This window comes from Hippoglossus hippoglossus, chromosome 12 (assembly GCF_009819705.1).
Source record: "Hippoglossus hippoglossus isolate fHipHip1 chromosome 12, fHipHip1.pri, whole genome shotgun sequence".
Classification (NCBI taxonomy): Eukaryota; Metazoa; Chordata; class Actinopteri; order Pleuronectiformes; family Pleuronectidae; genus Hippoglossus; species Hippoglossus hippoglossus.
The window spans coordinates 2,897,501-2,924,471 of NC_047162.1; the positions used below are offsets into that span (position 1 = coordinate 2,897,501).

Sequence of the window (26,971 nt, forward strand, 5' to 3'; positions counted from 1 at the left end):
TGCTGATGCTTAATGAGCTATCAGTTGAAGAAGACCAAAGAATAAAAATGTAAAAGTGAAGATTCACAGTCCCTTTTGAAGGTAAATGTTAAACCAGGCACTCACCTCTGTCTCCAGCATCTTATTCTCATTAGTCAGATGCTCAAGTGACAGAGCCGTCCCCTCTGACTTCTCAGTGGCCTGGAGAAGATAATACAGAAAACGTTTTTTAAATGTTTGGCTTTTTCTAAAGACACAACATCCTGTGATCTAGAGAAAACAGGACAACTTTCAATAATTTTCTTTTCTATAATTATAGAAAAAAAGAAAATATTTATGAATTTCATCTGTGGTTTTGTGTACAGTCTGGCTATTCATATTATTATTTGTCTGTTTATGGGGATTATTTTGGTTTGTTGTGGTGAATTCTGTTGAAAATGGACAATAGACCATTTTTTAGAATGCAACATTAATTTGAACCAAAGTTTTTTTGGCCACTTGGGGGCAGTTGAAACACAGCAGAGGAGTAGCTGTAGATGCGATGCATATTTCCACCTTATCAAGTTGATATAGTTAATTTATTAGCAAACAGATGCTTATTTACGGATTAGGCAGACATCAAACTAAATTAGCATTCATTTGTCGTCGTGTCAATGTTCAACTAACAAATATAAGTCTGATATTCACTCTCTTTTAGCTCTAGTTTGGTCTACTCCAATTCCTGAGAAGAATACAGTGGGGTCCAAAAGGTTCTCTATGCTCCACTATGTTCACCACTATCTATAAATATGGCCTCATCTTTTTGAGCTTTGTCTCTGAAAACAGCTGCCAAAACTGATGGTAATGAGAACAGTGAGAGTGAATCAAAACATGAAATCTGCTGTAAAAATGGAACAAGCTCAAATCCATTAAAATACGCTATGCAGTTCATCTCTATAATCAAAAATAATTCATGTGATCTGTCGCTATCGTTAAATATTGATTGAACAGCAGTTGGTGAATCTGTTTTGCAGCCAGACAGCTAAGCAGCATTATGGAAATTTAAGACATTAACTTACAAGTGTGGACAAATGTATAAATCATCCAAATCACTCTCAAGTTGAAGCCAAAGTCAAGACGTAAAACATTAGCTCTCAAAGAACAGTATTCCATTTATAACCACAAAGGTCAGAGGTCAAATCAATCTTGGCTAAAAAAAGAAACAAGGCTCTTCACTGAGTCTCAAGATTGTTCAGTTTCCCTTTCACACCCAGTAGGGAAACAAAATACTGTCTTATAACAGCAGACTCTAGTATTTGTATTAGTATAAAAGCAGAGGACCTGTATAATGAGTGGATGCTATGTATGCACTGCTGTTCAAATTCAATAGCTGAGGTTTCAGCCTGTATTGATCCTAAGTGACGGCATGGAGAATCTTTCTGCTGCTAAGACGTCCGACATGTGCAGAAACACTGACTACTAGAAATGTACGAGCATAAATACTAAATGAGTTGAAGCAGCGTGTTCCTGTATTTCCTTTATATAAGCGATGACTTCATACAAGAACACAAACAAACAGAGTTTATTATGCACAAATTCCGATCAGTTTTGGTTACTAGGGATTTCATATATTCGTGTTGTCTTCTTTGTTTTTTTTTAATGCAAGTATGCAATGTCATGTTCTTCTGTGTATAAGTCACTCTTGAGCAACATTTGCATCCTAATTTGATGACAGATGTGAGGTTGTCTGCTCATGTTGGCAGACGATCTCAATCACAAACCATATTCCTTTTTCCGAGTTTCAAACTCTTATTATTTAATATTTGTTTCCCTCTGAAAAAAGGTCTTCAGGGATTTTGGTCTGCCCAATATAGTGAACATGTCCGAATTTCTCACCTCATAAAAAAATCAGCAAAACTGCATTAATGCCTAAAAGCTGCATTGTTTGCATTAAAACTATTATTGACCAACAGTCAATATTTCACCTCTGTCGTCTGTGTTATTCTGACAAACCCCTGTTAAGCAATATAAAACATCTTAGAGATACCTCCACTTGACATGATTTAATGGATGATTCTGAAAACTTGATTATTCATACAATGCTTTCATTGTGTAAGTGTAACAATTAAGTTGTGTTGATAGGCATCCACAGCTGATAGACTTTGCGTAAAGCTTTAATCAAAAAAAGAAAAGTGGCCGTATTATTTTATCCACATGGGAATGAGTGCAATGTGTGCATGCGTGTAAGTAATGTTTTAACAACACAAAATTAGCCTGAGGAGAGAGTCGGATTTGGAGCGAGAAACTTTCTTTAACTCCGTAAGAAAGCATTCTGGAGAGGTAGGATTAGTTCAGTAGGGATTATTAAAAGTGCCAAAAACGTTTAAAATTAGCAAAATCCGAGCAATTACTTTTCCATTTCCTTCTACAGAATGCCAACACTAATTTGCTTTACTCAGACTGAGCTACCTTGGTGGGAGTCTGCAAATGCCAACACACTGATTCATCGTCTACATACAGCATTATTCAAGCTGCAGTCGGAGGCCGGGACAGAAGAGACGGAAGCAAGATTAGCTCTCAGGCTCTTTTCTGTGCACTGCACGTACAACAATAAGAAGACTGGTTACACGAGGACAAGATATTTTCACGAGTGTTGTTGTACCAGTATCGTGCACTGAGTTGTTATACCAGCGGATTACTGTGCTACATAAACTGAAAACTCACAACATGCAGCGGTAGAAAAAACAAATATGTAAATAAATACTCTTTTACAAGCAGAAGACCTGCATTCAAAATGTATTTAAATAGTAAAGTAAAAGTACTTATTTCACAGTAAAAGAGTATCATGACATTATTACATTTTGGATACAGATGCATAATTGCTTCTGCAGAATTTTATTCTACTAGCTGCTCGGGGTTCAACTTCAACTTTTAAGGTGGCGCTGCTTTTGACGACTTTGTATATAGTTATGAAGTTTTAATGCCCACATTTTATTCAAAGATTGATTTATTTTCGTTATTCTTAGATTTTTCCATGATATATCGGATCATTTTATGTCTAGAGAGGAAAGTCTCTTTGTTGAGACTGTTACTAACACATAGGCATCTAAAACATGAAAGGCTGCTTTCTTGTTAGAGGTCACAATCACAAAAAAGCCACTAGTTGTATTTTAGATAATGTATCAAATTCTATTTTAGGTCAGTTTAAGCTATTGTAGTTTTTTTATGTAAAATCCCCAAAAAATGAAAAGTTACAGCTGCCAAATAATAAGTGAAGTAAAAGGTGTAAAGTTGCAAATAATGGAAATATTCAAGTTAAGTCCAAGTACTTTAAAGTACAGCACTTGAGTAACTGTACCAAGTGATTTGTAAACCTACCTGTGTCAGCTGGACCTTCAGCTCCTTCTCTCTACACTTGCTCTCCTCTTTCAGGGTCTTAGAGTCTTTCTTCAACTGCTCCACACTCTGCTCCAATTCTAAAGGAAACAGAAGGTCATCAACTGTAATAACAATCTTGAAGGAGAAATAGATCACCTACTATTTAGTCGGCATAAAGATGGTAGATATACTGTATGTCTGTTTACCTTGCATGGTCTTTGCTGTCCTCCTGTTTTCCTCCTCGGCTATCTCAAGCGTTTGTCTCTGAAATGGAGAAACATCAGCTTGACTATGAGATAATCACTTACATGGCAACATTCTTGTTCCTTGAGCTAAGCGGGCAGTAATGAGCGAATCCAGAGAACATGCAAAGTTTGTGGATGAAATAACTCTCTTAATGAGGCCACTTTCTCGATGCCCATGAGCAAAACACCTCACGGTGAAAAAATCTCCAGTTACAGACGTGCATTTCTTATTGGAAGCGTGCTTGTCGTGTTATATAGCCATTTTCATGCCTTCGCAATTGGGTCCGGACTTTCTCCAGGGTTTGACTTTTACTCATGAACAATGCAGCAGGAGATACTCAGATGGTGCAGAAGGCAGAGGCAGGATGTAACATATTAATTTCACAAGTTTTTGTTTACAGCAAACTGAAAAGCTCTCTTGCCATCTTCATCAGTGTCTTCAATGCTTTTTCATCGTGAGATAGTTTCTGAGGTAGAACTTTTTTCATTCTTGTGTCTGTGGCGTGTTAGCATGTCTGAGTAGGCAGTCCATCATATGTGTCCCAGGACATATTTGCATTCACACAGCAAAAAGAATGTGGCCACATGTGTCACCTCTGAGAGTGGCCTGAGTGATCAGATCTCAGGATGCATTTAGGTGCATTCAGACAAGTACTTAGCGCTGAGCACCTGTGATCGGATCACTCAAGACTGGTGTTAGTACCAGGTCTGAACTGGCTCTTAATGTAGAGTCTATCAGAGCTGACCTGTAATGGACACTTGTGACATGGAGGCTTTGGGCACTGGAGAAACAGTTTATCTGAGCATGTATGGACAATTATTTGCTACTCACGACAAAATTATTGTTCTTTTCTTGTTTTTCGTTAGTATTTGTTTGAAATAAAACAATAAAATGAAAGTCACTAAAGCATTGAATGTCACTGTATTGAATTGTATTTTTCTACTGTTCATTTGGGATTATTAAGGAGGCAAATACTTTCTTTCTTTCTTACCAGGCTGCTCAGCTGCTGTTCCAGAGAACTCTTATCCTGCTGCACAGACTGAAGCTCTTTCTGTTTGCTCTCCAGGTCCACGCTCAGCTCACTGATCTGTTGTGGACACACAGTATAGCACATACACATGTACATCTATAAATAATGCATTATCACAGTAGCAAAGCACACATAACAAGGATATATGCCTATTTCCTAATGTTTTCCACAAACCCTTTTCTCTTGAGACTGTGCCTGGGCCTTGAGGCTGCTAATCTGTTGCTGGGACAGAGACACAGCATCCTCCTTCTGCTGGGACGCCCGGAGCCTCAGCTGGAGATCTGCCACCTCCCTCTCCAGCTCCATGATCCTGGAGCGCTCAGACACAGTGGCCACCTGCAGCAGAAAATGCAGAGAGGAGGCATGAGGGTGAAAGAGGATACAGGAGAAGCTGACAGAGGAGAAGAGACCTGGGTTTTAAAACGTGAAGCCCATACGAGAAACTCCTTTGACCTGTCTATTGTAATGTGAGGGAGGGTAGCAACTGAATCATTACATTTTATTTACTGGTTTCTTAGAGAAGTCATGATCAAAAATAAACAGTATTCATTTAATAAGACAAACACAATCCCTGTGGTTAAGCCATCATAACATGACCATGATCCAAAATTTGTACTTACCAAACAACTGGAAGTCACTGGAGAAGTGTAAATGTAAGTAAATCTCCTGCTTTCTGAATTTCATAAAATAATCTATGTATTTATGCACTATAGGAAATATCCTCATAAACACACACTATAGTTTATTCTGGCTTATTCTTACACACATACTGTCCTCCTGCACCAACTTTTCCCTAGAGTACCAAATTCGGATTAATCCGCCATTGAAAATAGTCCCCAACAAATGCATGTTTGCTGAGACTTGTTTTAAATAAAACTATGTATTTGAGAGGTATTTTCCAAGTTTTACATCTTTGGTAGGAACCAATGAGTTTGGGGCTGAGTGCAAGGGACAGGGCAGAGAAGTTTGAAGGTTCAAAGAAAGACGTGACACATTGTTGGTCTTTTCATGGGATTTGCAGCAGAGGAAAGGATGCCAGCCTTATCCTTTAAGTCCAACAATGTCAAAGCACAGGCATTCCCAAAATGGGTCCTTTAATAGGACTTTCATGCACACATGCATCATTTTCAGGAATATGGCCCAGGCCAATGAGCTTTAAGCATCACTATGCCAGAGCTAGTTGGATGAAGCTACATCGGAGGCACCTTCGGATAACTAGGACAGTTTACATAATGTTTGCACTGTGGTTCCTTTAACATATCAAAATCACATCACTCAGTCCTGCGGTGGGACTGGGACAGCCAGCATTACCCTAGTGTCCTCTAAATCCCTCTGGAGTTTTTCAGCTTTGGTCTTTTCAAAGAGCAGGCTCTGCTCAAGCTCCTTTATGTGGGCATGCTCCAGCCTGGTCTGCGTCTGTTAGTAAGAGAGAGCAGGAAGAGTAGAACAAACCAATGCAACACTGACATGCCAGCCAAGACTTTAGAGAAAAGAGCAGTGAGTGGGTAAGAAAGCACTGATGGTTCCAATCTTTTCAATTACATCAGTTGGTTGTGCTTATTCTGCTCAGAGGAATATCAGCAATTAACTATTTTTATTATCTCATTCTGACTCTCAGCTTCTTCAAATAACTTTTATTTCTCTACAATGGGCACCTGAAGGAGACTAATCCAGGCAGTAAATCTTCCCAAGAGTGACAAAGAAGAAGATAAAGAAGAGGAGGATGGAAGCGCAAAGGAAGACTGAAGACGAGGCAAGACAAAAACAGCTTTCAAGAAGAGGCGTATGGAAGAGAAGATGATGAAAGGATAGTAATATACAAGTACTGCAGATGGGTAGAAAAATCTGAGTGGAAGGATAAGTGAGTTAAGTATGAATGAATAAATAAAAGGAGCCGGAAGACAGGCATGTCTTAAGAAGAAATGAAATGAATGATTCAAAGAGCGCAGGAAAAGGAAAAACTGATCCAAGAGCAGTAATTAAGTTTTGTGGCCCCTTTTTTTTACCATTTTGAAATCACTGACTGTGCTTTAACAAATTAGAACAGAGCAAACAGAGCAAGTACAAGCAAAAAGCTCAAAACTCATGAAAGAAGTGCAGAAGAAGTATTGATTTATAAAGAACTGAATGGATTAGGTATTGCAAAATTAGTTATCAACTTATTGTTAAGTTTGTGAAGGTGTTCATTTAAAAGTTTCAGTCTGACAATGTAAAGTACAACTAGAAAAACTGATCCCTGAAGAGAACATACAATACAAACAGAGCGGAAACAGGAAGTAAACTAGTGAAGTAAAAGTAAAAGTAGTTAGTTACTATAAAATATTAATAACAGACAGACAGACAGACAGATAGATACCTCCAGGTCTCCTTTGGTAATGCAAACCTCTTCCACACGAAACTGCAGATCCTCCACTTTTCTGTCAAACAGGAACAATAATAAAAAATTCCATCATAAATATTAGATTTTAAAAGATATTTTTATTCAATTATTAAATGGGAAGTTAATGAGGTGCATGGAGCCAAAATGTAAAAAGCTGTGGTGCCTTGGAATGATCCCTTTAGTGTGATAGTGAAATATTATTATATATCATCCCATGGTGGCTTCTTGAAGATATCAGCTGAGTCAGTGGCACTTTTTCAAAAGCTTAAAAAAAAATTAAATAGACTTTTAATTTCTATCTTTTTAATAATATCGTATCCATTATGTTTGGACACTTGTTTCTGTGTTTATGTAGAAATAACTACCATCAGCTTATGAATCATTTTTTGGCACCATCAAACATTAATTTGGAACAGGAAGGACATTCTGCTGTTGGGATATATCAGAGAACATATAATGATTATTTAGAGCAGTACAACATTGACTAGTGCAGAAAAAAAGAGATGAATGCAAAGTCACTGCAGACAGAATAAATGCCAGTTTAGTTGTGCAACCTCATAAATGCAATAAAAAGACAGGAGACAGGTAACACTATCAAATGTTGAAGTCAATCACAACGACTACATTCTGAATCGTGCATATTTATTCAGGTTATGTATTTTTCATTTTCTTACAGTCAGACATCGGGATCATTATAGTAGTTTTATTTTCCTACTTTATCTCTCACTTGAGTCTGCTGTTATCTGCTCTCACCCCTGACATTACTATCCATGAACAGTATCATGTGTGAAATCAGACCTCCCACCTTTTCTCCTCCTCCAGCTGGTTGAGCAGCTCCACCTTGTCTCGATCTGCTGCTTCCACCAACGAACGCAGCTGGTCCAGCTTTGCCTCCATCTCCATGGCATACTGAAACATCCGTAACCACAATGCAGTCTATTTAAGACGGAATTCATACTATTACAATATCTGTGAAAGAGCTCCCACACATTGTCCAACTTATAATATAAAGATTTATATATATATATACGATTTTTGTACTAGAAATTCTAGCTGTGGGCCCAGTAGTAGTCGTACATGTTGCTCTTATGAGTGTATAAAAAAAGAAAACTTGATATATTTTTACCTTTGACAGTTACACAAGTAAGATTTAAGCCTCTGTCAATTAGAGGCAGCATTGTGTCGTCCTAGATACGTGCAAAAGTAATTCTTTAAAGGTGCATGATTTTCTTTAGCAGAAAAGTCACACAAACACAAGCCTTGATATATTATAGTGTTAAAAAGGTGTTGTGGGTAATACCAGCTGTTTCGACACACATCCACGAGACACGGACCAACACCCTCATCCCATTAGCCAGGTTTCCTGACTGCAACCACTGTTCAGACTTAAGAAATTCTTCTGATTGACTTTTGTGTGTTCTGTCATGTTTTGTGTCTATTTTAAATGTTTTTGTTTATTGTATGTTTCGTTCAAAAATTGAATTCCTAATAAAGGAAAAGATAATTATAGTTGAATTATAGCTGTGGCTAAAAATATAATTGAACAACTACTAGCTAGCAGGTTTTGGTAAAATAAACAAGACTAAGTAAGTTATTTTTTCTCTGTTTTTTTTAGCCTTAGTTCCTGCTTCACCTGATCCCTTCCTTTCATCAGCATAGTCAGCTCCTGCTGCACCTCTCCTGCGTGGCTGGTCGCCTTTGCAACTTCAAATCTCTCCAGGTCTCTCTCCGCCAGCAGCTGTTCAATGTGCTGCTGCTTCTCCTTCAGCGCCTCCTGCAGGGCTGTGGTGCCAGAGATCTTCCGAGCATACCGAGCAGATGTCTCCGTCAGCTGAAACATCACAGCATACATTCACATTTAACACCATGTACTGTATGTTATCGAATATTGTTGTCCAGGGCATTTTATACTGCTAGGGTATAAACTGTCTCTCTGGTTCCTGAGGCTTAGGCCTATGAGGCTTAGGTGGCATATGAAATAGCAAATTATAAGGTAACACACAAACAATAAAGTCTAATTTCCCTGCTGTGGGATTGATAAGAAATATCCTTATTTGGAAATTGTAATTTTGCTTGCATACACCAATGCAAAACATTACACACAATGAGGCCCCAGTGTGTAATCATTTGTCTGAAACTACATTTATCTACTACTCATTTGTTTTGCCTAATACATTATGAATGAAATATACTCCTGTATTTAGTTCACTGGCACTACAATTTTTTATATTTTTCAGCACATGTAAATCTTATGGAGTCGCTATAAACCAGACTTCCCATCCTCTTGTGGTCACGTTGAGACAAGAACAGCAATTTGGTTGTGGTAAGTGAAACACTGGCTCTGGTTTCAGCTGAATAAATCCTCCAGTTTATGTCACTTTTTCTACATTTAACCAAGAGGAAGAGCTGTGATTGCCTAAAAAGTTCATACATGCTCAAATCATGTATAAATTTCAATGATTTGAAATTCGGAAAAATATTTAATAATTATATTTTCAACGAAAGTGTATAGAAATGTTAGTCATACATGTTAAATGTTTAACATAAAATGACACTCAGGTAGTATTACAGATGTCTCAAAACATATTTCCGCTTGCAAATTAGTAGAATAACTTTGTGTTAGGATTGGCTCAGACTGCAGACTTTTTAAAAACCTAACCAGCTCTGGTCTCTCTTTCTCTCTCATTGGCCGTTGTGGTTCCTTTCGGAAAGTAATGGCATAATCATAAAATTTTAAATCCTAAAAATAGAGCATGTTTGGTAATTATCAGGGCAGCCCTACTGATTCTGTGGGGAGTTTGGTGTGTAAGAATCACTCTGTAACCCCTCACCCCAGCCGTCTGAATCCAGTTTTGTTTAGTCTAAAATTTCTCAGAAGCTATTAACTGATGGTCAAAACAGAAAATCCACTGCAATTCAAAACAGAGTGAAAAAGGGACAAGAGGGAAAAACATAATCCTGCCACTCAGAGTGAAGTTTGGGGATGAGCTGCAGAACCAGTCAGCATGAAGCCAACAACATAGTGTGGGTCTTACCAGTCCTGCTCGGCTGGGTTTGCCGCTGATTGAGGAGGTGGCGGAGCTGAGCGAGCTGATGGAGGAGGCACTGGGACTCCTCTTCAGAAGGCCGGACCTCCTCCGTGAGCTCTTCGCCTTGGTAGGTGTTGTGCAGGGGAAGCCAATACGCGTCACCTTGTGGACCGGGGCAAACAAGCCAAACCTCGGCATGCACTGAAAGTACCTGAGGGGGAAACCAGGTTGCACCACAGAGTCAGACGCCGGAGACCGAACCAGTAACAGCTGCTGGTTCAGGAACATTTTTATAACTGAATTTTAGCAGATATTATACATTTGTCAATGCTCTTTACCTGGCCCCTGCTACAGCTCCATCATTCTTGCCAAGTGGTTCGTCTAGTTCGACTCCACACCAGTATCCCTTGGCAAAGTCTGTCTCTCCCAGAAACCGCACAACTCCTGCCTTGCTACCACCCACCTACACATGAAAAGAATTAGATAAAAATAATGTTTGACATAGCATGTTTTTTTTTCTCCACTTTAAGCTTATGAAGCTCGCTGACCAGTTGACTCGAAAGTTGACCTGATCAATCCAAATTCACATCTGTTATAGAAAAATACTATATTGTTTACATTGTCACCGCCAGATTGATTTCCAATTCATGATTTCTTCTAAGTTTTCTTTGCATTGTGGTTTGTTAAATAAGCCACTGCTTCCTGGAGCACTCTTATAGAAGAAGGGTAAGACAGATTTAGGGTTTAGAGAATAAGAATCGTCTTTGCATGATTCCCAAAAGACTCCAGATTCTGCGCTCAGACGTGTTCATAACAACACAGAAATCTCCAGAGTGTTCAGATGAGGTGTGGTGCAGCAGGCCGAGGCAGGATGTAACATATTCATTCTGCTGCTTGGATTACGTGTTCTGTGTTTACAGCACATCAACAGGCCCTTATCGTGTGAAGGTCTTTTGACATTTTCGCCTGTGTCTTCTACATGTGTGGCACCACTTTTTCATTATCAGATATTTGTATCCTGTTTTTATTTTTTTCATTTTTTGGTCTGTCGTCCACATGCCCACACGCTCACAGTGAATCCTCTGGAGGATCTCCTGCTGTGTTCTCACATCAGCTCATTCAGACATTCTCCGAAGTTTTTACTAAGAGATGGGCAGAGAAAATCTGGAGAAAGTCCGGAGGTTCTCACAAGGACATTTGCGTTATCACATACAGCCCCTCAGGAGAATGTCTGGAGATTCTCCAGAGTTCAATGCATGTCTGAGACAATATAACTACTCATTATGAATATTTATTGCTCAAAAATTAAATTTTATGACGACTTACCAGCACACGGTCTCCCAGCTTCAGCTCCCTTCTGTTCATCTTCATGGAGTCTGTGTCTGAGAGGTTTGACACCGACTCGCTGGACGTGAGCATTCGGCTTAGCAACCCACTTGTCTTTATGCCAGTGCCCTGAGCTGAACAGAGAAAATATATTTCCACTATGCTGATGTGACATAATAAAACAAGCACAAATCAAAAAAGTAAGGTAGTGGAGTGCATTGTTTTAAATTTACTGAAAAACTAATTAAGTATTTGATTTCTGTGTATTTTCACGTATACAGGTGAGAGATGTTACCGGTTGAGGTAGAGACAACAGGTGCAGGCTGGCTTGTTGCAGAGGATGCTTGTGCTGGGCTGGCCTGGCCCCCGTTTTCCTCCTTCTCTGGCAGTTCAGTCCTGGATAGTTTTGAAGGCCGCGTGAATATCCCCCTCCCATCCTCACACTGGAAGTACCGGACCCCTGCCACCGACCCGTCGTTCTTCCCAATTGGCTCCTCCAGCACGATTCCCGCCCACTGCCCGGGAGCGAACTGTGTGCCCCCGATAAACTGCACACAGCCGGGCTTGTTGCCATTGACCCAGACCCTCTCCCCTAACTGGAAGTCACCACATCCATCTGGGGTTGGGGAGGTAACACTACCAGGGGACTTCTCAGGAGGAACTGGCTTTGGAGTACCTGCAACCACAATTTTGTTTTCATCAGCCTTTTTGTCGTTTATACAATCGTGTACAGGTCAGTTAAAAACTCCCGACCAACTTCTCCGCTATCTCTTTTTTTACTTTACTTTTTTACTTAAAGCTCCTACAAGGATATTTTCATTTTTGTTGATTTTGGCATCTCTGTGGACAAAAGTGGTAAAAACCTTGGTCCAGACAGCACGTGCATTTGTAGTGAAAAAAAGACACACATGTAACGAGTTCAGGACATACACCAACAAAACATTGCGGCACCGCAAGTTTAACTTAATTCTTTTATTGTGGAAACGAAAACACTCATGAGAACCTCCACTAATATTGCCACTCATATATTCAAAGGTTAATTGTTGCAGGAACTGCTTGGTTCTTACCTGAGGACGGGGACGTCCTTGTTGGCACCCCTGATGGACGGACTATTTTACTGGGGGGCTTGAGTCCGCTGACCTTGCCTGGTGTCGTCATGGGGCCTTGTTTGTCCATGGCTGGGGATAGTGGGAGGTGTGTGGGGTGTCCGGCCTGATCAAGGTGGAGGACTAGGCCTTCCCCACCCCCCCGCACAGTCCCAATATGAGGGAATAGAGCTGAAACAAACAATCAAGCAAACAAACAAAACTGTCTACTTAGTTATTTTAAATATAAAACAACGACATGTCAATGAACTAGTAAACAAATATCACAGCTGCAACGTGTGTGGGAACATGACACAAATTTAGATCAAATAAAATCAACACTGGAACCATACCAGGACCAGTTCATGTTGCATTCTGTTAACTTAAAGTCATGTATTGTTGTCGACCACTTACAGAGCCTTCAAACTGATCTAACTCATCAGTCGATCTTTATCCTCATTAATTTTGTTTGAGCAGAAATATTTTATTAACGATGATGTAATCATGACCAGAGGCTGAGGTAATACACTGACAAGCAAAGACTTAAGTATTTAAACCTTCTAGAGCTGAAAATGATTAGTAATTTAATCAATCAACAGAAAAAAAACTAAAAAATATATTACGAAAAAACATTATATAGTTTTGGGGTTTTCATATATTTGTGTCACAGTTAACAGAATATCTGAGGTTTGGACAAAACAACATTTTAAAATGGCACGATAGTTTCAATTGACATGAGATATTTATGACTGATGTGAGAAGCTGGAATTCAATTAAAATTCAATGATTGCATAAGAAAATGACTGAAATGATTCATCAATGGTTAAAATACTTAATCACCACAGGTCTACTAATTATGACAGTTAAAACCAAATGGCTGCTCCCTTAACAATTTAGGTGAGTGCTATTTAGGGTGTGATGCATTTTCTATCTTATACTTGTAACACATTTAAATCATCACATTGTGGAGATATGTTGTCACTTAATGACTCATTTTCTTCTGGTGACCAGTTGTCAGGTAAAACATTATTAAATCTAATTTGATTCAATGTCATAAAACAATGATCCAGAGAAACCTCCCAGGGAGGGGACTACTTTGTATCTGCTCTGTAGTCAATAAACACAACCGTATCTCCGTGGGAGCTGCTCCACTGCTAAGCGACTGAACTCTGGACCGCTCTCAACACCTCCTACAAGTCACGTCCCAATGTTTATTCCTGAGCTATGAATTATCACCCACGCAGAGCAAAGCTGACCGCACGTCACATGTAGTTTTCCTCTACGTCCCTGCTCAAGGGCCACGAAGACAAATGCCTTTTCATTAACTGTATACTGCACTTGTCAAATCAAGAGCGACTGGTTTTTCACCTCAGACACTAAAATAAGATCTTTTCCCCCTGCAGGTCTGTAGGTGGTGGACATTTTACTCATGAGGCTGATGATTCACTCCAACTGCAACTAGGTCAACGCAGACATTATGTTTCATTCACTAACGACAATATAATCACACCCATAGATATAGATAGACAGATAAAGATATAACAAAGATTGTGCAGAGCAACAACAATTAGTCAATTGAAAAATATATATATAATTTACTATTTTGACGACAGCTTCCGCTTGTTGGTAATTTTTAAATGGTAAATGGTTTTGTATTTATATAGAGCTTTTCTAGTCTTGATGACCACTCAAAGCTCTTTACAGTACAGTTTTACATTCACACACACATTCATACAGTGCATCTAGTAGCAGCACTTTGTTGTTCTATGAGGGGCAACTCAGGGTTCAGCATCTTGCCCAAGGACACTTTGGCATGCAGATGGGGAAGACTGGGGATCGAAGTGCCGACCTTCTGGTTGGAGGACGACCGCTCTACCCCTCAGCCACAGCCGCCCACCAAAATGAAGCCCTTGATGGGGGTGATCTATGTGCCTTTAACAGACAAAGACAAGCAGTGGTCCAGGGATGAGCTTTGAAGAGGAAGACCGTCCGTTTTCCACCTTTTAAGTTTGAACCTGGAGAAGACTTGGATGGGGTCGAACCGCCCTCGTCATTTTGCAAGCATAAGCAGATTTAATGAGCCATTCGCAGTTTCACTGTACCGGCCGTGTGTACTTAGACTTGCATGGCTTAATCTTTGAGACAAGCATATGCTACTGGCAGGATCCACCAGGTAGCCCTCTCTGCGCTGAGATCACAGTGAACCCACTGTGATCGCGCTCTGGGGGTCAGTGCGGGGGAGCAAATATGTGAAAGCAAATATGTGAAGGTTAAATATTTTTCTTTATCATTAACGAGTGTGAATTGAACATTTTGATGCTTTGGAGTGGTGGTATGATAACACCAGACATATGAAAACATCTCCTTTGGTTGTGGTAAATTACAACCCCTATTTTCAGTTTCTATGAGAAATAACCAGTAGATTTGTCTATGATGGGTCCCGACAGTTTGTTGTTGACCCCAACAATACATGGCAGGTTCACTACTTTCCCAGACACCAACCAGTGCTCTAGATATGAAACAATTCATTGATCGGTTGAAGTCGTGGGCCATTGGTTTGGTTCTGCAAACCCTTTGACTTTTGTTATATATTTATTGAGGGACAGATGTCAAATACCACATAGATGGATTTTCAGTTTCATTATTATGCTTTGTTTGATTAAAGAGGCATTGGAAAGAGTAGGTAGATAAAGAACAACAGTGAGTGTAGGCTTAATGGTTCTTAAACCAGGTTGGAAGATGGCATCTCTTCCACTGTTTTTTATGATAATGTAGAGTCAACATTTTTGGGGGGGTATAACAGGCAACAAAGACATTAGAATATGTTTACTTATAACATAAATCAATAGAAAAATGTGGGCATTTTCACTGTTTCACTGTGGACATTTTATTCACCGAACATCAAGCAGTTATTAAAGAAAATAGTTGTCTGATGCTTTGAGTATAACAATAATCGTTGATTGCAGCCTTACGGTACTTCTATGGTGGAATAATAAGACCTTGCTTGTTGCTTTTCTGTGTGTTGATTGCTGGCTAAACAAAAGGAAGACAAATATGAGGAATTACAGCTTTAAAACGATATACACTAAAAGTTTAACTGACAGATTTCCACACAGAGTTCTCCCCACAAGACCAGGGCCACAAGCAAGAGTCGTGGTGCTAATTTCGAATCAATTTGCAGTCGACCCCATGCAGTGGACCAGGCAGGAGGAGGGAGGATGCTGCTCGGTTTGTAATGTTACCTGAGAGCCCGCCCCGCCCAACCGGTGCAGCCACACCAAAACAACAAGCACACCCGGAGCTGTCAGACCTCCTCCTCCTCCTCCTGCTGCTGCTCCTGCTTCTCACGCTGTCACCGCTTCGTCCCCAGCCTCACACACCGTGGCCGCTGAGCACAAATACAAACAACCTCCATGAAAACAACCACACACCGCCGCGGCTGCAGCAGCGGGGCAGACACACGGAGAGCCCGGGCCCGTGGTGTTGATGTCTGGGCTCGTTTCTCTCCCCACCCACGCTGCCTCCCCGGAGCCAGTGGGATAACTTTGGTGGGAACACTTTTCTCTCACCACCCCGCACATCGTCTGCCCGCTCACCGCCGCCCCACATGAAGTGCGGCGGCTGCTCCCGGAGCTTTGAGCCCGCTCGAACTTTCCTCTCTGTCATGTCCAGTGTCGCTGCTGGAGAACCACAGCTAGCTAGCTACAGATTAGCATGGCAGAACAAACTGAGGGGTTAACGCCCGAGGCGACTGACGCCATGTTGAGGCGACATTGGAGCAGAATGAGAGCAGACGAGTCTTTGTGGAGGCTTACTTGATCTTTATGTCGGCGAGCCGGGTCTCAGGGCGGGATGTCGTGGCTCCACTTCACCGAGCAGCTCGTCTCCACAGCCCGACAACATGACGTCAGCCTGGGCACTGACGCTGCCTTCACGGACCCGCGTACATCCCAACACCACCAGAGATGGGATTCGTCAAACAAATGTTCAAATCTGCATCTTAAAGCAAATTTCAACAAAATCAAATCCTGAGACTTTCCTCGTTCATCCCAACTACAACACCATCAGAGATTTGATTCGTCAAATGAACAAACAAACGTTCAAATCTGTATCTTAAAGGTCCAGTGTGTAAGATTTAGGTGAAAGGGATCTATTGGCAGAAATTGAGTATAAAATAATCAGAGTGATGTTTTCATAAGTATGTTTCATTTAATTTAATACGAATTGTTGATTTCATTAACCTAGAATGGGCAATGAGGCTTCCCTCGTCTTCGTGTTCATGGTGGCCATCATGGAAGACCACTGGGAAAAGACTTTTAAAAGGCTTCCGGTCCTTCTCAAGAGACCAAACTCAAAGACACAAAATGACCACGAATAACTCAATTGCTGTTTTTTCTCCATTTGTTGTCATTTTGCATCTCTTTGTATTTGTTTTGTGAGGTCTTGTAACAGTTTAGAGTCTCTCTGGTCATTTTACATTGTGATGGAAACCAATTGACCTGGTGAGACTTCTGAAATAAAGAGATTTGAGAAAAATAATCTTGTAAGTATACTTTATTCCTTGCAAGGAAGGTCAGACAATCATACAGCATGAGAACAGCATTCTGCAGAGGGAATGACAAAGAAGAAGTTGCAGGCGTGTGCTTTTTATGCAGATGCAGTGAAGAGATGTGTCTGTGTGAAGAGTTGAACTATGTGTGTGTGTGTGTGTGTGTGTGTGTGTGTGTGTGTGTGTGTGTGTGTGTGTGTGTGTGTGTGTGTGTACTGAGTGAATAGTAAAATCCCAGGAGATAAGACACAGACACAGGCTGAAGGCCTCTTCAAGGTCTTGGTTGGGGGAGACGAGCACAGTCTCAGATTTGTGGCTCTGATGTCATCTTGGCAGTTACACAAGCAGAAATAGTATGCATAAGCAGAGATAACATATAGTGTAGTATAATGGTATAATTTTCCGTTACAACGTGTAATTGGCAGTTGCATTCTCTGTTGTAGCACAGTCTTATAGGTCATTTTGTGTATTTGTACTTGTTTTTTAGTCTTTATAGTAGTTGTATGTCTTGTGTGGTAATGTTGCATCCCTTTATAGCTGCTTTGAGACTTTTTGGTTGCTTTGTATCTCTTTGTAGTCATTTGATTGTCTTTTTAACAAGAAATGTGACACATACAGAGGCTCAATGGTTTTGCAGGCCCCGGGTCCTGTGCCCCATAGGCCCATTCAGTAATAAATCTATGTTAGTCATTAAAACATCACTTCCCATGTGTTTTCAACATGAGTAAAAGGAGACACAATTCACTGTCTTTGTTTGGTCTCCTAGTTTGTTAAAATGTTTATCCAAAGCCAGACGTGACAGGAAGACCTAGGAGTAAGGATCACAGCAGAACAGGGGGAAAATGCATAAAAACAAGTTCATTGCATGTTCTGTATGTGTTAGTCATGGTTACTGCACAAATAGTATACAGGCGGAATCTGTCCAAAGAGAAACTCTTCAGGTTTGTCTGTACAAACAATCAGTGACTGATTGTTTTTGACTAAAATCTCCTGATCTCTTTCTGAGGTCTTTCAGAGACCATTCAAACCAGATTAAGGCTTCTGATATTGAGTCGTAAAATAAGTACAAGTATAATTTGGTTTCTTTTGAGATGTATTGACAGCTATCTCATAAATTAAACTGGAAGCAGAGAAACCTACCAACACTTAGCACTGTTTAACGATGTGATGGGACATCAGTTAGAAAGATCATTGAAAAAAACAATAACCAAGAGGAAATACATGTATTTCCATTTGGCAACCTTTTACAGTGTTACAATAAGGTGATCTGTAATTGATAAAACAGCATAGATAAACATTTACATCCCTTTGTGTTGATGATTTCTTTGTCTGTCCAAAGTAAGGTGCTCCTATATCTTATTGGATTTATTTATTTACACTAAATTAAAACCCTCAATTACAAAGTTGATCCAAAGCTCATATAGTACGATGTGACAGCAGACTGACTCAGTCAAAAAAAAGAATGTTACAAAGTTGGAACATTTCAAGTATACATCTCCTTTGTCCAAACAATTCCTCTGTTGAGTAACACGGGGAGAATAGAAACAAAAGGAGGACATTTTGAATTAAAATGACAACATGCAAAAATGATTTAACTTATTTAGTTACGACAGTCCTGGGTTATTGGTTTGGTTCAGCAAACCCTCTGATTCCTGTATTATATTTGTTAGGGGACAGAACTGTGAATTTTTAGTTTCATTATTATAGTGGGTTTAATTAATGAGCCATTGAAATGATTAGATAGATAAAATGATAGAAACAGCATCCACTGTAGGTGTAGGCCTAATAGATTAAAAGGTGGGTTTGGAAGATGGGATCTCTTCCTGGGATCTTTTTGGCTAAGCTTTCAGGAGAGGCCAAAATGCTCCTGTCGCACATTTCTTTTCATTTTATTGATGACTCAATTTCTCACCACTGTTATGTATTGCTGAAGGGTCTGTGACCAAGAAGTCATGTGAAGACCTTTCTGTCGCCATGTGTCTGTTTCTTTGCAAAATCAATAACAATACTAAATGCATAATGATATACACAACTTCTTTAGTCCGAACAGCCATCACAACATAACCAACGGAATATGGCAAAAACGTATTGTAAAGTTTATTCATATTCCTAATGTTTAACTTATTTATTGAAAACCAGGCAGAATGTGTCAGGATACAAAGACAGGAAAATAAAATGTGCACAGACTGACATTTGCCATTTCAAAACGATGTATAATGATATATGCTTTCTTTCCTCGTTGATTCACAAACCAACCCGTGGAGTGTGTTTTCCTCAACAGTTTACTGATATCACTGAAGAAATCTAAACATGCCTCTGGCTGTTCATCTGATTTGTACTGTAAATATTATTTTCCTGGCAGATAGCCAGGCTTTGCTGTTTAAAGTTGAAGTGACTGACAAAGTAAAGGATTTTGTTAACTACCTTAATGTTGAAAAACCACAACAGAAGATCGCTCACGTAACAGATGTAACATTTACAATCATTTGCAGTAAATATTTAACAATAGCTAATCTGCAAAGAGAGATTATTCATTGTGAATGGTTCATAATTAACTTACTTACACACTGCAACCACACTCAAAGGATTGTTATAAAATTACAAACACTGCAACAAGCAGCTAATTCTTTGGGGTTGTATAATTTTAATTGTTTATAATAACTTAACCCATTCCTACATTTTATTTAACTTATATCTGCATTATGCTTTAATAAAACCTGATCAAATTCCCTGCAATGTAAGAAGGGAACATAACAGCACCTGGCTTCACTACCTTCTCCCTTCAATGGAGGAAATGTTATTCTCAGAAGAATCTGTCTGATCTATATTGTTACTCCGTCTCAGCAGTTTGTTCAGGATCATTTTGAAGGCGCCACTAAAGGCTGGGCTCGAGAAATAATACACCACAGGGTTGAGGACGCTATTGAAGTAAGTGAAACACACAGACGTGTAGAATGCCAGGTTGGCCTCCTCAAAATATTTGCACTCATCATACCATACCTTAAGGACCCATACGGCAATACGCGATATAGTGCTGGGAAAGAAACATACAATAAAGATCAACGCCACAGCCAACACAAACTGAACAGCCCGCTTGATTTTCCCCTTTTTGTCCACAGTCCTGCTTTTCAGCTGCCAGGTGATTCTGACTGTGCAGAAGGCGACGATTACAGTAGGCAGGAAGAACTGGACGACATAGAAAGTATTGTGCCAGGTGGAGAGGGGGGTGAAGCCCAGGCAGATGTTGAAACTCTCACACTGTGTGCGGTTGCTGTTGTAGAAAAAGTGCTCATTGGCCAGAAGGTAACCAGTCGCAAGAAATATCAGACACCAGATGCCGAGAGAGACCCAGAGAGCATAGCCCAGGCCCATTCGGTTGATCTGATTCAATGGGTGGACGATCTTGAAGTATCGATCAACTGCCACGGCAGTGAGGAAGAAGATCCCCGCTGCACGGTTGGCTGCCAGCAGAAAGAGCAGGATACGACACATGACATCGCCATAAAGCCAGTTTTTTCCACGCCTGTAGTAGTCTGCTCTGAATGGCAGGCAGAACAGCACAATGGAGTCAGCGACAGCCAGGTGAGTCAGATACACAGAGTTGGGCTTCCAGGTGTCCATGTGAAAGATGAACATCCACAGAGCGACAACGTTCCCCATCAGTCCAAACATGAACTCCAGGATCAGAATTGGAGGCAAAACCCGGTCCAGGGTGGGAGACTCGAAGGCGCAGCACTTGTCCTTGAGCGTAAGATTCATTGCTGAAACGGCCAGTGAAACACAACACCCACCTGCTGCTCTTTATAGTGTCAACACTGATAGGCTGTACCAGGTGACTTCTTGGTAGAGAATTATGTTTGCGTTCACACAAATGATTCTCAAGCAAACATTTTAATTCCTGAGTTGAGCGAACATCTGTGCAACGTGTGTTATCTATTGGAAAGGGCTATTGACCCAGAGGAGCACGGCAGCAATTGTAAATGTTATCTGTCTGGGGAGTGCGCCTTCATTATAAAACTATTTTGCAGCAGAATAGGTGCACTCATGGGTATTGAGTAGGATACAAGAAAAACAAGTGCCCTGTGGCTGAGGAAAAGCAAGGACTACAACAACATAACCACAGAGTAGATAAACATCACAACCCTGTAAAAAAGTCCTTCAAAACTTTTTGAAAAGCAGAAACATTGATATAAAGAACACATTTGGAAAAAAGACGTGCGAAGTAGAGGTGAGGGAGACTGAAATTTATTAGCCTACAGTTGCTTGAGTGAAGAACATTTGGGGAGGAAGTCACGCCACACCACACCTTTGGCAAACGAGAGAAAGTGGCTATTAACTAAAAAAATGCCAAGTGAGTGGCCAAGTCCGCAGCTTTTTATGTACAGTAAATAAAAGAGGTATAAAATGACTTAATGTGTACATTTGGCCAGGTCGTTGCTGTTACAGGTCACATCCATTTTTCAAAGTGCATATTTGGTCTTCACTTCTTGACTTCACCCAGATCATCAATGCTTTCATCATCCACCTACAACAGAGAGATTGCATTTGATTTCAAAAAGGGCATTTTCAAATGTTAAAGGAAAAAAAAAAACGTTAGAAGGTCCAGTGTGTAGGATTTAGATGCATCTAGTGGTGAAGTTGCAGATTGCAACCTCTCCCCTCACCTTCCAGGTGTGTGGGAGAACGTACAGTGACCTTCAGGTAACGTTAAAAAAAAAATCCAGAGACAGGATTGTGTTGCTGTTTGGATTGTCTGTTCTGGGCTCCTGTAGAAACATATTGGTGCAACATGGCAGACTCCATGTAAGAGAACCAGATCCCCATAAAAATATAAAGGGCTCATTCAATACTAAGGAAAATACAACCATCATTGGTTTAAGGGGATAGACACTGATGAAAACATCAGTATCTTACTAAATCCTACACACTGGTCATTTAAATGCTGTAAAACGTAACAGGATAAAAAGCGATCCTCAATAAAAAGCACATATGCCTGAGAACAAAAATATGAAAGATAGAGCCTCAACTTATTAATAAACCACACAACTTGAACAAAGTCCAAGAAAACCTGGAGCCTGCTCCAACTCATCTCTTTCATACTGAAGCTTAAAACGGTTTGCTGTGGACTTTGATTGTATCAATTTATATATCTCTCTATTTTTTTAGACACATACTAACACTCTTTACACTCTCAGTATGGCAGTGTTGGTCAGTCGGTCCCACACAGAAATATGTGTATTGAATGGTTTGCTATGAAATTTACTTAGAACATCAATGTTCCCAACAGGATTAATCTTAAAAACCATGGCGATCTTCAGAGGTTTCATCTAGCACCACCATCAGGTAAAACATTTTATATTTGTTCAATACTTTGGTTTATGCCTACAAAACTAATGGCATCCATATCAAGCATTGGAATACGCACACGTTTTCAGTTATCTCAAAATAAAGAGTGACCTAAACCTAAAACATTTGATTTGTAAACTGGTATTTACCGTTGAAGTAGTTAGTAATGGCATACAACAATCCACTTCACATATCAGTATTTGAGCATTGATATGTTTCTGTAGCCGCATTTATCTCATTCAATTTTTTTGACTGGACAGCCAGTGTTTGGCTGGACCTTATCACTGCCAAAATATATCTTTTTATTAATTAAAAAATATTTAAATAGAGAAAAAAGTTGAGGATAGAGACAATAATCTTCTCAGCAATCCAGCCAAGTCCCTGCTCTCCTCATGCAGACCATCTAAAATATCTGAACATAACAGCATAGGTACAGAGAGGCTCAAATTCACAGAAAAATGACTTAATACACACTAATACTAATCCTACAGTGTTAAGATGTAAGACAACTCACCTCAGGCCACTTCTCTTGAATGACGTCGATTATGTCATCTGTAAAATCTCCCTGAATGATAATTTCATCCTCGGCTGTAACTGAGGCACCACAAGAGAATTTCTGGGCAAAGAATCGCTGAGCCTCTTTAAGTTCGATGTCTGCAAGAGTCAACACAGGATTCATGTTCAGAGTCAGGCATCAACACAAAAGGGACTGAAACATCAAAATGTATAGAACATATAAGGCTCTCACCGAATGTTGCCAGGCCACACACCCGTGTGACGTATTTCTTCTTGGCTCTTGGGATTTTTGCTATCGAAACTTTCTGAGGCAAGGTCTTCTTTTTCTGTCTGATCTGGCCTCTTCCACCTTAAATAGGTAACACGGGATTAAACCAGATTTAAGACTCACAATGTTACTGTGTAAACACAACAAGACACTGGATTCAAATTGCCTTCTTGTGATGCAGCATGTAAAGTCATAGCCATGTTTGTGCGATTCTTGACAATGTCCCTGGTTAACATTGTAGGGACTAAAGGAACAAGGAGGAGCAGCGGCAGTGAGCAGTTAAGCTGGGCTCAGACAACAGGAGTTTCAGACTGATTTAACCCCGACTCAGCCCCTCTGTAAATCAGAGGAGAAATCTGGTCTGCAAACTCGGTCGGAACTGATGTTCAGACCAGATTATCTGGTAGTGTGAGGGGTTACAGAGCAATTCTTAAATATCCCAAAATGCCTGCTAAATCATCAGGGTACAGCTATCAAAAATGTTTGATTTTAGGATTTAAAATTGGGATTATTAAATCAGTACATCCCGAATAGAATCATGACAGCCAATGACATCGGAGAAGCTCACGGTGCTGCAAAGCAATTATAAACATTCGGAGGTATATAGCTGCAGGCAAAAGGCTATAAACCTCTGACTCAGCAGCCTGGTAACAAACTTAACTGTGTCCAGTGGCTGTGTTAAAAACTACTCACACTGTGTGCAGCATGAAATCGGACTGTGGTTGGAATTATTTTGGACTAACATTATTTCTGGTCGTCGTAGCTGCTCAAAGAAAGATTGCTGCAATACTGAACTGCCCATGCCGTTACGGGCAGTAATCACTGATGTAAATAAGGCAAGCAAAGGCTCCTGCGCTTTGACACAAATTGTGTTTTTTTTAATGTAGGTATTTCCCATGTAACATTTGATTTTGAGTTACCTCTCTTCTGTTTCTTTTTCTCCTCCTCCTCGCCTGCAGGGGAAACTTCTCCAGTGCCGGGTTCCTGCTTGGGTAAGTTCGCGGCCGGGCCAGTGGGACAGAAGTAAAATGGAAGATATTAAAACCAATCTCACAACAACAGATCTTATCTTTTTCAATGCTTACTAAAATGTGCATATACAAGATACTCCTTAGAGAGACAGGCTACCCTGAATAGTGACAAGTGTGCATCTGTAACCATTTTTTCTACCTTTTTTCTTCCCCAATCCCCAGTGTATTGTGATATGGTCTATGGTGTGAGCTTGAATTGTTCTATTTTTATGAATGGGAATGCTGAGACATTGTATTGTTCTATGTACAAGATCTGCACTTTCAGGTTTTTATGCCATGTCATTGTGGCAAAACCAAAAGGTAAGTTTTTGTATTCACATTACCATATCTATAACTCTAAAAATAAATACTTGATGAATGTATATTCCCCAGCTCTATCATTAATATTATCACTATCACAGTAGTTTAAAGTAAACTTTGGGGAAACTGAAGAAAAACTCATCAGTGACACTTACCAACGGTCATCCTGGCAAATATATCTGGAAAGTTCTTCTCAAGCCACTGTCTACATTTGGCTGGCTCAGGCATGTACTCACAGAACTGCAGACACAACCATGTAGATTGAATTAGACCTCACATGACAGCGCAATTGAAAGTGCTTTAATGACAACACAATATCCAAATAGGTAAACTTACCTCTGTAGGCAGAGAGCACACTGCAGAAAGAGAGAGAAAAGGTCTGTCACATTTTGAAAAAGTGCCATGTTTAAATCTTACAAAGATAAAAAACTCAGTACTGTACCTCCACAATAAAGAACTTTAAGTGGGTACTTAGAATTAGGATTTATTGTCCGATGGTCTGTCCTGCACTCTGAAGAACCCGATTCCATCTCAGTAGTAGCCATCACAAATTATCTGAATACAGAGAAATGGATAGAAACATTTAAGGCACAGGACACGTATGCAAATATTAAATGATAAGTCCATTTGTACAGCTTCAAATCAAACATGATATCTATTCATTCAATTATATATATAGTCTGTTTTAGGTACAACGTCATGAGGGGTGTCACTAATAATTATTTTTGTCATTGATTAATCGTTCTTTATTATTCAATCCATTTACTGTGTAGTCCACTTGAAAATAGTTTTAAATTTCCTTTGGATTGATCTAAGGGTCTGTCAGTATAGTGCAATATGCAATATAGTGCTGCCATAAGTGACCACTTTCAGCATCAGGTAAAATTCCAATTGGTTCCTCCAGGAATCAATCAAATGTTTTTTTCCCCCTATAAAATGTTAGAAAATAGAGTAAAAGATACATCACAACATTTCCTTAAAGTCCACATCGAGATATTCAAATTACTTGTTTGGTCCAACTTGTCGTCAAAGACCCATAGATGAATAAATTTCAGTTAACCATTGGATATAAACAAAGAAAAACGTAAAATAAGCACATTTGAGATGCTGAAGCCTGCACATATTTGGCATTTCTTTGTTATAAATTGTCTAAAATGATTAACTAATTATCTAAATAGCTGCAGGTTCACTTGATTGAGCTTAACTGATTGATTAATTGACCAATTCTGACTAAATATTATTGCAGAGGACACATTGAGGAAAATGTGCTTGTCATAAGGAGTACGACTAAATCAAAGACGCATTGAAAACATAAAAAGGCATATCTTAAAATAAGTCAGGATAAAAGCGTTAAGCCTTCACGCCACATCAAAACTGATCGAAGTATTTTCTGATTTGTGATGATCAGACTCCATTGCAGACCTGACCATACTTCTGCAATTATTTCATCACGCTAACACGCACTGCCAACGCTGTTCGTGTCCTTAAATGTCACGTTCGCGAGCAGCAAGAACCCAACACCCGAAAACAACGGAAATACTCCACAAGTCGTTTTCATGGGCGTGAATTTAACTCATTACTGCCGATAACCCATAAATAGCGAGTAACACAGCACCAAGCCACAACTAGCTTCAGCGGGCTAACACATGCGGCTGTTTTAGAACTGATCCTTTAGCCAGATTATTCCATCGATGTGGTTTGAATCGCTCTGTCATTGTAGGTGTTGCGGCTGCGTAGACAAACTAAACGATGCCTCGCTGAAGCACAAATCTACACGGCTACGTACGAGGGGTTTCATTCATCTGGGAACACCGAGTCACCCAGCTGTCACCGTTAGTCGGCATTAGCCTAGCATGCTAGCTGAGCTAACGCAACGCTCACTGGGAAAGGCTCCGCCGCCCAGCGACTGGATAAAGACACAAGAAACGTCGAGTTACATACCCCGCGAAATATAGTCTAAAACTGCTGTCTGTCCAGTAGGTCCGTTCGCATCGTTAGCCTCAGTGTGACTTTTAGAAGATCATTGTCATTGATTGAGGTTTAGTTGGCGTACTTTGAGCACGCCTAGTTGCGACTCTTGTTTGGGTTGTTGAAGCTGCTGATTCGCTGCGCTAATGTGCGACAGCGCCCCCTTGCGGCCCGGAAAGCGACCACACACACATGCTGTTATTGCTTTTACTAAATTTGAATATGACGTGCAAAGTGTGACAGAGAAGATGAAAATAGAGACGGGTTGCAAATCTCGGCAGGTCTAAAATCTGCCAAATAATGCACCCCCCTCCCATTTTTCCCAGCTGATATTTTTCGGCCATTTTGAAGATAAAATAAAATAAAATAATACTTTATTAGTCCCACAATGGGGACATTTGCAATATTACAGAAGCAAGAGTCAAAACTAGGCATCAGTAAGTAATAAGTAACATGCAATATTTAAGGGTAAGGATAATAATGCTTACCTAAGTGTAAGGAAATAAATATGAGTGGATTAAAAACTTGTATATATAGTGTAAAAACTTGCAGTTAGAATAT

General features: G+C 40.0%; 3 protein-coding genes across 4 annotated transcripts in view; all 3 read right to left on the minus strand.

Moving 5' to 3' along the window:
• Positions 1-16,390, minus strand: part of clip1b (CAP-GLY domain containing linker protein 1b) — a 36,557-nt gene extending 20,167 nt beyond the window's left edge. The window contains exons 1-15 of one of the 2 annotated variants that reach the window (XM_034601468.1): positions 16,248-16,390; positions 12,415-12,624; positions 11,643-12,023; positions 11,348-11,481; positions 10,360-10,484; positions 10,028-10,232; positions 8,626-8,823; positions 7,798-7,901; positions 6,969-7,029; positions 5,924-6,028; positions 4,787-4,948; positions 4,574-4,669; positions 3,543-3,600; positions 3,337-3,434; positions 106-180 (exon numbers count right to left, since the gene is read on the minus strand). In XM_034601468.1, the coding sequence (XP_034457359.1) occupies positions 106-180; positions 3,337-3,434; positions 3,543-3,600; positions 4,574-4,669; positions 4,787-4,948; positions 5,924-6,028; positions 6,969-7,029; positions 7,798-7,901; positions 8,626-8,823; positions 10,028-10,232; positions 10,360-10,484; positions 11,348-11,481; positions 11,643-12,023; positions 12,415-12,523 (1,911 nt within the window). In that variant the 5' untranslated portion in view covers positions 12,524-12,624; positions 16,248-16,390. The remainder of the gene's footprint in view (positions 1-105; positions 181-3,336; positions 3,435-3,542; positions 3,601-4,573; positions 4,670-4,786; positions 4,949-5,923; positions 6,029-6,968; positions 7,030-7,797; positions 7,902-8,625; positions 8,824-10,027; positions 10,233-10,359; positions 10,485-11,347; positions 11,482-11,642; positions 12,024-12,414; positions 12,625-16,247) is intronic. The other variant, XM_034601470.1, reaches the window with a different exon arrangement.
• Positions 16,391-19,187: 2,797 nt separating this feature from the next.
• On the minus strand, positions 19,188-20,804 carry LOC117771288 (hydroxycarboxylic acid receptor 2-like). Its single transcript, XM_034601473.1, has one exon. It carries the CDS (start codon positions 20,738-20,740, stop codon positions 19,751-19,753), a length of 990 nt encoding a protein of 329 aa, XP_034457364.1. The 5' UTR covers positions 20,741-20,804; the 3' UTR covers positions 19,188-19,750.
• Positions 20,805-21,207: 403 nt separating this feature from the next.
• Positions 21,208-26,554, minus strand: denr (density-regulated protein). Its single transcript, XM_034601474.1, has 8 exons — positions 26,384-26,554; positions 24,885-24,997; positions 24,779-24,798; positions 24,598-24,682; positions 24,032-24,121; positions 23,076-23,192; positions 22,842-22,981; positions 21,208-21,506 (listed from the first exon to the last, which is right to left on the minus strand). Exons 2-8 carry the CDS (start codon positions 24,985-24,987, stop codon positions 21,462-21,464), a joined length of 600 nt encoding a protein of 199 aa, XP_034457365.1. The 5' UTR covers positions 24,988-24,997; positions 26,384-26,554; the 3' UTR covers positions 21,208-21,461.
• Positions 26,555-26,971: the final 417 nt, after the last annotated feature.